Genomic DNA, 9,262 nt, shown 5'->3' with positions numbered 1-9,262 from the left:
ACAGTCAATTTTGCTTTCTTTGGTGAATGTAATGGGCTTCCATAAAAATGTGCTGTTCAATTACATTACTGGAATAATTCTCATTATTTTGGAACAGCACCTGCTGTGGATGTGGCTAGCAGTAAGCTAACTAGAACGCTAGCTGCAAAGGTGAGGCCAGTGGCTACAGAGCACAGCAGCCACAGCACCAGCTATGAATAAAAGAAACAAAAATAAAACTGCAAGATTAAACACAGAAGACAAGATTCCAAAATAACATCAGCACTGCTTTGAACACACAGAGTAGCTGTGCTCACACTCGGCTTCTACAGATGCAGGTTTCCTCTGGCTCTGGTTTCAAAGCAGACAGCTTATCAAGATGGCTAAACAGAGTTGGAGTTGGGGTGGTGAATATGACAACATAATCTGTCAGTTGATATAAATTTGTCTACTATCATGGATTTACAACAATCCTAAAATCTCTGGGTGAACTAGACCATTAGAGCAGTGGTGTAAATCATTGATCAGGACTGTTTAATTGGATTCATTGGCATCAATGTTATGAAGTTCTTTTTCAAGTATTTCCTTAGTTGATGAACCAAAATAAGGCATTCCTGTCTTAATACTTTATCCCTTTACAATTTCTACATTGATTATGCTGAAACTTTATATCACAATACAATATATACAGATATCAACATTGTTGCAGAAAATGACACAGTTTCATCCATCACTAGTTGGAGTGAAACTTCACCAAATCACAGGAAGGAGGGAACAACTTCCTTTCCTGCTTTTTGTACTTTTATACACTCAGAATACAATGTTTGACTGTTCTCAGGTTAAGAAAATACAACTGCAAGCATGTTGTTGATTGTCCAAAGTGATCATTTACTGTGTCCTCCAGAGGCTGGCACTTTATGTCACCTCTTTAAAAGACTGTTGATAGCTTTGACTTCATCAGTGGACAGAGGAGACAGATTGTAGCCTCTCAGCTCTGGTTTTCCTGCAAGCAGAAACAGAAAGACAAACATCATGGTCACCTTACAGTAGACTGCTGGGAGAATGTTCAGAGTTTGACTTGTCCTGAGGAGGTATCGATCATGAAATAGTAGCAGCTGAAATGTTTCCACTTGCATAACAACTGGTTTACCAGCGGAGTTAGTACTGAGCTGCAACCCCTCCCTGTTTATTCCTCCAAGTCTATATATATCTAACTGAATGCAGACTGGACTCACTTATCACTTCCTCTTCCAACAACTGAACCACTGGGAGATGTTTGGAGTTTAACGACACATCAGCTTCAATCGGAGATCTATCAGAAAACTATTTTCTCTACAAACACAAGTTACAGGAAAAAAGACTGCAGAAATATTCCATATGGGATAACAGTTGTTTTTCTTCTCCAAACACTAAGGGTCAAAGGTCAAGACTCCAGATATCATCTCAATATCCTGTCTGTTGAGGCACTTATTTGATCATCCTGCCTGAGTTTATCTAACGAGTGAAATCTGCATCTCCAGTATCAGTGGAAGTTTAATCTCTTTTGACATATAATAAAAACAAATGTCATTGCTACGATATTTATCATTCATCCTGTTGCACTATGAGCTCACCAACTTTTGTTGTAATCGGAATAAAGTTTAATCAACTCATGATTACAGTTGCTCAACAGAAACATCTGGACAATATAACACCACAACTACAAGCTCACAAGTCAACACTGAGCTGATTCAAAACCTCTCTGACACACTCAACAAAAACCTCAACATTTTCAAAAAGGAAGCACTTATCACAAGGCTGTAGGGACACATGACTAATGACAGTGTCACATTATTGAGCTCAACTTGCTTATTATTGTGAGCTTTAGAGATGTTGGTAGGTGTGTTTCTGAACCTGGACAGAACCAGTCGAGCTGTGTCTCCCTGTTTCCCGCCTTGATGCTAAGCTAATTGCCTCCTGGCTCCAGCTCCATGTTTAACATACAGACCTGAGAGAGGTATTGATTAGGTCTGCCCCCTAAAAGTCCATACATCAGTCGAGAAGTCCCTGAGTCAGCTTGCATTTTTTCAGCTGAACTGTTGTTTTTTTTAGACTCGTCTTTATACACAGAGTAATGCAAAGTCACAGCATGACAGGCTGTAAACTTCTACAAAGTCTCTAAATGACCTAAATACATAATTGTGATGGAAACAGGACAGCGTGACCAACTGAACTCTACTGCAGTCAAAATGCTCCTCATACCTTGCATCTCATTGAGACGATTGACTTTTGCTTTCAGTCCTTTGCGAAGGTCATTGATCTCCTTGTCCAGCTGCTCCTGGTCTACAGATGAAACACAAAGATCACAAGAGTTTAGAATGACCTCACATTCAGCCACGACATGTAAAACATATCAATTTATATTCAGATGTATACTGGAAATCTATGCAATATACAGTACTTAGATATGAACACTTTTACCTTTCTGAATCATCTCTCTTGTCTTGGATTTGGGAAATTTGATGAACATATTTCCAAAGCAAACCTTCACTTTCTCTGCAAATGACAGCAGTGTTAAAACAGTTCTCCACCAATTCAGCATTGCACTCCTAACACATTTCTTCTTCCATATCAAAACCTAGTGCCTACATTACCCACTATGCAACTCAACCACCTACGGTTGTGTGTCAGATGTATTATGCAAGTAGAAGCTAATGTAGCCTGGAGCTGCTAGCCTCCAGCAGAGATGAGCAGCTACAGAGGTCTGCTAACCTCACTGCTTTCTAACTTCACACCACCAGACTTTTGTCATTGTCTAACTTGTAGTCTTCTGCCTCAACAAACACTGACTCCAGTGACAAAAGACTTTATGGAACTCTCTCTCACATATGCAGTAGTACTGTCCAACACCTAGGAACACATATTGATGTGTAAAATCGCTGGAATTTACTTTTCAGTATCATTTCACATACAGCGACATCTACAATCAATATACAACTCCACACCTGACTCACATCATGATACTACACTGTTGTTTCCACTGTGAAATCACTGTAATGATTGTTCTCACAACCTAAGCCATGAGTGACAGACTGAAACATCCATATTACAGCATCCTGTCATGATTGCTCACTCACCTGAATCTGACAGCTCATTCTTCAGTGCGTTCAATGCCTCTCTGTTCCTGTTTCTCTTTGAGTCCAGGTCCACAATCTGAAATACCAACACAAATCAACAGAGAACATTAGCTTTCACAACAATACAGTACACTAGATTACTCATTTCAGAATGTAGAAAAATTAAAACAAGCAATATATGTTTTTAACTGTCTGGATTTATGCTTAAAGACTGAGGTCCTTATATTTTGTTATATTTGATCAGGTTATGCACTTCGATCAACATATACAATTGTTAACCTGTTCATGTTTCTTTCATTTAAGAAACATTACCAATCTCAGGTCTGTTGTATCACAACCTGAGCTAGAGATGATTATTCACGCTTTAATATATATATATATATATATATATATATATATATATATATATATATATATATATATATATATATATATATATATACCTGCCTCAGCAAGTCGTCCCTGGACTGTCTACAAATGTTCCAAAATGCTGCTGCAAGGCTGTTGATCAGGTCCAGGAAGACGACTCACATCACACCTATCTTATCTTTACATTGGCTTCCCATCAGGTTCAGGATTCATTTTAAGGTTTTCACACATAAAGCCCTGCAAGGTCAGTCACCTGTGTACATCTCTGACCTGCTCTGTCCTTATATCACCAGTAGGTCACTTAGGTCTTCTGCCCAGGGCTTACTGGTTGTCCTACACGCTCAACTGAAAACAAGAGGTGATGGTGCTTTTGAAGTGGTGGCTCCAACACTGTGGAACACTCTTCCAACAGACACATGATCTGCACTCTCTGTTGATGCCTTTAAAACAGCTGAAGACTCATTTATTCAAACTGCCTTATAGTGTCTAGTGTTTGTTTTTAGTGTGTTTTTAAGTAAGTTGTTGTTTATGTTTTATTATTTGTTTCTTTCATTGTATCTTATATTGTACTATTTTTATGGTCTTATTTCTTAAACAATTTTACTCTTGTGAAGCACTTTGTGACCTGCTCTGTGAAAGGTGTTACATTAAATTAACTTCACTTACTTAAAACATGATCACAGAGTCATAGACAACAGTCGTATCTAACAGTTGGAGGTTTATATTATGAAGACAAATCTATGTAATACTGTGATCTTTAAGTTTATGGTATTTTAAATATGTTAGTGTTGTCCATCACAAACACACCGAGTGCCTTCTCTCACCACATCACTCTGATAAAGCCTCTTAACTGTATTTTAAACAATAAATCAATCTTGCATAAACAAACAATACCAACCACTCTACACACACTGGGGAATAACTGTGTTTGAATACTTCACAATAAAGCGACACCATATTATTTATTCAAAGTATACTCATTTTAGTACAAAACATAATTCACTTTTTTTTCTGTAATTGATGTGGTATGTTATTATTTCTCTATTTAACACGTGTATAAGTGTATGCATGTCTAGCTGACCCAGGTTTTCTGTATGTCTGGTAATTTGTGGTTATTTAATGAAACACAACTTTATTTAGGAAAATACACAATGTGAGCACAATTTTAGACTGAAGTACTAACGGTGTGTAAACTAGATTTTGACACAGGGCCAGTGGTGGAAGAAGTATTCACATCCTTTACTTAAGTAAAAGTAGAAATACTGTTGTCTAAAAATACTCCATTACAACTAAAAGTCCTGAATTCAAAGTGTTACTTAAGTAAAAGTGCAAGAGCATTATCAGCTAATGTACTTAAAGTATCAAAACTGAGAGTGTACATTATGCAGACTGACTTCTTCCAGAGTGTCATATTATTACAATATGTTTTATTGTTTGTTTTTATCACTAACAAATACATGTAAGAGCATTTTAATGCTGTAGTAAAAAATTCAGTGATCCATTTTAATAATATAGATTTTATCGAACAAAATAACAATAAAGAAAGCCATGTTCTGCTCGTTATTAACAGCGTGTCGTTACCACATAAGCAGCTACCTGTTGTTTAGAGGTGAGAACATCCTCAGCTGCCTCCTCAACTTCTGATAAATATTCCAAAACACGGTGCGACTCAGCGTCCATGATGCTTGTGTTGCTCTAAAAATACGTTCGGGCTGAAACAACAACATGAAACAGAAAGGTTCTGTCTTCCCCGTTAATTACAGCAAACACGCCCCATCACGTGGATTTATGTTGTTGAAATTTACCATTTAAACATAACATTATATCATACCATATATAGCATGTGAAGGTACAACAGTAAGACTAGGATACTTCTTTGTCATAAACAAAAATAGCAATAATACACCTATCAAGTGTGGGAAGTTACTTACTCCACTTATTTACACGAACATTTTGTGATGTGAACATCTATACTATGCATCTGTTTATGATTAATAAGTGTGCACACAAGGCTCTGTGAGATTCTCAAAACTGCATTAAAGGAGACAGAAACTTTCATTCTTTGTCTGGGATGTGTAACCCAAAGTCAACTTTTCTTATAAAAGAAATAAATAACATATACAGTAGGCTTACGTGTTCACCTCCACCCCTTAGATAAAACAAACCAACAAAAACAGCAAACAGTGTAAAGTTATCATATCTGAAGTACGTTTCACATTTAAAATTTACATAGTGTTTACGGAAATATATTCAACACGTGAAAACATAAATTTCACGTGACCTTTTATAATGTCTTTTGTAATGCTTTGTTTTACACCACATTTGGAGTTTTTTGAGGTGTGCTCACAAGCAAGCTCTATGTTCGCTGCAAAATCTAGGGACATAATCTGCCTCAAGATGGCGCCACAAGCTTTAAAAGAGTTTATATCTCATAATCGACTATAAGACTTTTTTTTCCTGAAATTTAAAGGACATGATCTAGTTTTATGTGCAAGTCGTCACTTGGAATCTGACTGTCACTGATGAAAATTGGTGGAGTTAATAATAATAATAATAATAATAATAATAATAATAATAATAATAATAATAATAATAATAATAATAAGAGTTAAGTTAAGAGTTTGAAAACTTCAGAGATTTGTCAGAGGTCACCAGAAGGTTCCTGACAGTTCAGGCTTATTGCAACACATCTTCCTAAATGTGAGGAAACTGCTTCACTGTAACCCATGGTCAATTACAGGGTCCTTCACTCTGTCTTTTAAAATTTTAAAATTTGCAAAATAAATTAAAGGATAGGTTCACAATTTTTTACCAAGAGTCCTGGTAGTCGTGGGGTTATGGTGCTGATCATGTACAACAAGGTCCATAGTTTGAATCCAAGCCTTTGTTGAATGTCATCCTCCTGTTTCCCACCACTGTCTGTTGTGCACACACTGTGTGCTTGAATGTGTGAATGTGCGTGACAGAAATGTGTGTTAATAGAAATGTGTTTCTTCAAGAAGAAAGTAGAAACATGTCCTTGGATTATACACTACAGTGGTAGAAGTACTCAGATTCTTTACTTAAGTAAAAGTACAAATACAATAATATGAAAATACTCCATTACAAGTAAATGCCCTGCAGCACATACACTTAAAGTATCAAAATACTGATCATTTGACCTCTTTGTCTTTTAAGAGAAGTTTAGAGGGGAAATGTCTCTTTGGTGGAACTCATAACAACTCATATTCCCCCCCCGACATGTAGCACAGTACAATAATAAAGTACTATAAAGTTGAAATACTCAAGTTAAGTACAAGTAACTGAAAATTATAATTAAGTACAGTACTTGAATAAATGTACTTCCACTGCAGAGTAGGTATATTTTGACACATCTTAAGAAATGGACTGATATGAAACAGAATCAAATAAATAATATGTTTAATAAATGTACCACAGCCAATATTATCATTAAGATTGTGTAAAATGTACATTTTTGTAGTAAATGAAGGTAAAATTACCTGTATGGAGGAGACATTTATCCACAATAACAAAGTAGGAGCTAGTTTGGTCTTTTTTACTAATGATGTTTAGTATTGTTTGATTATTCTAGAAATTTGCTTTATTTAGATCCAATTTTGATAGTTTTCCTTTTTTGCTAATTATTTGTTTAGTTTAATTATCTGTTTGTTTAATGTATTTAGTTTTAGTTAAGTAGTATTTTGTTATTTTTATTTTGTTTTGTGAATTAAATAACACTATGGGCATCTAAGGTTATATACTGTATATATCTATTCTTTTGTTTGCTTGCTTGTTTTTAAGAAATAAGCCTTCAGAAATGCAAAACTTTACATAGACAATGGACTTCTTTTGCCTGTGTACATCACATGCCATGTGTGTTGGTGGCAGTGGCATTTCATTTAAATTTGAATTTGATTCATGACAAATGGCCACGACATAAGGTAAAAAACACCGTTGGACTCAAAGGAAGGACCCCTCATCACTAGACTTGTTACATTCACTTGGATTTTGGATGGATGATGGATGAAGACCCTTTTCATTACATGTCTTTCATCAAAGCTTTTAAAATGGAGTGAAGGAGAAGACAACTAATTGAAGTGACTGTTTGCTCTTCCTCAAACATTACACCAGGGGGCAGCCAAGAGACCTAGTGAACTAGTTAAGGCCTTCAGAGCAGGGATCCCACAGAGCAAAGTCTTCTTGCAGAGCACTGAACACAAAATTGCACCTGCTTATATGGAAAAGATTCTCAGCTGTTAAAAGTGAGGATATTAAAGTGTTACAATCATTCTCCCTGTTTCTGGGACTAGACTTACTATCTAACATGAGGAGCATTATCTTGAAACTTTCTTACAAATTAAGGAAAAAAAATGGAGAAATGTTGCTTGTGATCTGCAAGAGCGCAGTGGTCAGAGAGCAGTGTTTACTGACCTTTTAGCCTTCATCCAAAAACAAGTCAAAATTGCCTGAGATCCACTTTGTGGCACCATTCAAGACTCACAACACACTTGCTCTAAGGCCTCCAATGCTATTCACATAAAGCAAAGGAAAGAGGGAAGCAGTTTTGACACCATGTCACTGCAGTTAAGGGAGGAGTCATAACTCCTTCCTTTAATAATAATGTTGTAAAGATTCACTAATTTTGCCTTATTTTTTCAACTTCCTTTTCCATCACCTGACTTCCTGCCGTCCCTTTTTCTTCTCACTAATTGGTTGGCTGGTTCACAATTCATTATCTTGATTCATTTCACTTGTGCACTCTAGTCCTATTTAAACACATCCCTCACTGTCATTCATTCTTTCACTTCTACACGGGGTGGCAGAATTGGTAAGAAGTTTATTTTGCACCTCAATTCATCCTTAGTTTTGTTGAAACAATATTTCCTTTTTAAAGATATGAGAATAATTTTCGGTGTTCATTTAATCTTATTTCTTTTCTTTCAGATATAGACCCATGTGTGTCTTTTTTCCCCCCTTGCTTTTCCCCATACACTTCTACAATCCACATTATCAAATAAATATATTGAGAGTGAATTCAAGTTTTCATGGTCTCCTTCATACACATCCTGAGCGATGCCCATCACAATAGTTTAACTCCTGGAACCCTCCTATTAGATAAATAAAGAACAGGAAACAAGACCAAGTCCCCCTCTACTCACAACTGTCTCCTTTGTTCACAAAGTAGTCACTGACTGGATAGATTTAAAGTGAACACGGGGACAAGATTCATTTCATCAAGGAAAAAGGAATTTGTTTTGGTTGCCTAAAGTAGACCACACAAGCAAAGACTGCAGGAGTCATTTTGATTACAATGTCTGTCACCAAAAGCATCCAGGAGTCCTTCGTACAGTATAAAGCAGCAGGATAAACACATATCCTCAGAACAAGCCCAACAGTCTGAGCCCTTAGAGTGTTTCCATTGCAATGTCTCAGACCTGCGACCATTTGGGGCAAGTTGTGAAGATGATTCCATCTTCTCTATCGTTGCAGTCAAAGTCACAAGTCAGAGGAGTAACAAAACTCTGCAGATGTATGCCTTTTTCAATCCAGATAGTTCAGGCATATTCTTTACAGAAAACTTGGCAAGAAAAGTAAAAAAAAGTATTCTGTTAAGAAAAATTGTCCAAAAGAAGACTGTAAACACTCATACATTGTTAGGTCTTGAAGTGTCTGGTATGGATACGAATGATTTCATTGAGGTACCAGATACTTTAACTCAAAAGACACTGACTGTCCCACAACAAGAGGATGTTGACAGTGGTGGACTCAGGCTGTCAGAGGGGCAGGGCTGAAAAAAT

At 36.5% G+C, this 9,262-nt stretch overlaps 1 protein-coding gene across 1 annotated transcript; it reads right to left on the bottom strand.

Annotated features, from left to right (window-relative positions):
- Nucleotides 1-492: 492 nt before the first annotated feature.
- On the bottom strand, nucleotides 493-8,015 carry LOC121894821 (p53 and DNA damage-regulated protein 1-like). The gene is made up of 6 exons (XM_042407679.1): nucleotides 7,896-8,015; nucleotides 5,061-5,176; nucleotides 3,096-3,171; nucleotides 2,440-2,514; nucleotides 2,221-2,301; nucleotides 493-982 (listed from the first exon to the last, which is right to left on the bottom strand). Exons 2-6 carry the CDS (start codon nucleotides 5,142-5,144, stop codon nucleotides 900-902), a joined length of 399 nt encoding a protein of 132 aa, XP_042263613.1. The 5' UTR covers nucleotides 5,145-5,176; nucleotides 7,896-8,015; the 3' UTR covers nucleotides 493-899.
- Nucleotides 8,016-9,262: the final 1,247 nt, after the last annotated feature.

Source organism: Thunnus maccoyii, chromosome 3 (genome assembly GCF_910596095.1).
Source record: "Thunnus maccoyii chromosome 3, fThuMac1.1, whole genome shotgun sequence".
NCBI lineage: Eukaryota > Metazoa > Chordata > Actinopteri > Scombriformes > Scombridae > Thunnus > Thunnus maccoyii.
Note: the sequence above shows the minus strand (reverse complement) of the source record. Positions and strands in the feature narration are given on the sequence as shown.

Excerpts from the sequence above, each read along its gene's own strand:
- LOC121894821 (XM_042407679.1), bottom strand. The coding sequence starts at position 5,144 with ATGGACGCTGAGTCGCACCGTGTTTTGGAATATTTATCAGAAGTTGAG. Across the intron at positions 3,172-5,060 it reads TTCTCACCTCTAAACAACAG|ATTGTGGACCTGGACTCAAA; the intron begins GTAGCTGCTTAT and ends TTGGTATTTCAG. Across the intron at positions 2,515-3,095 it reads GAATGAGCTGTCAGATTCAG|AGAAAGTGAAGGTTTGCTTT; the intron begins GTGAGTGAGCAA and ends TGTCATTTGCAG.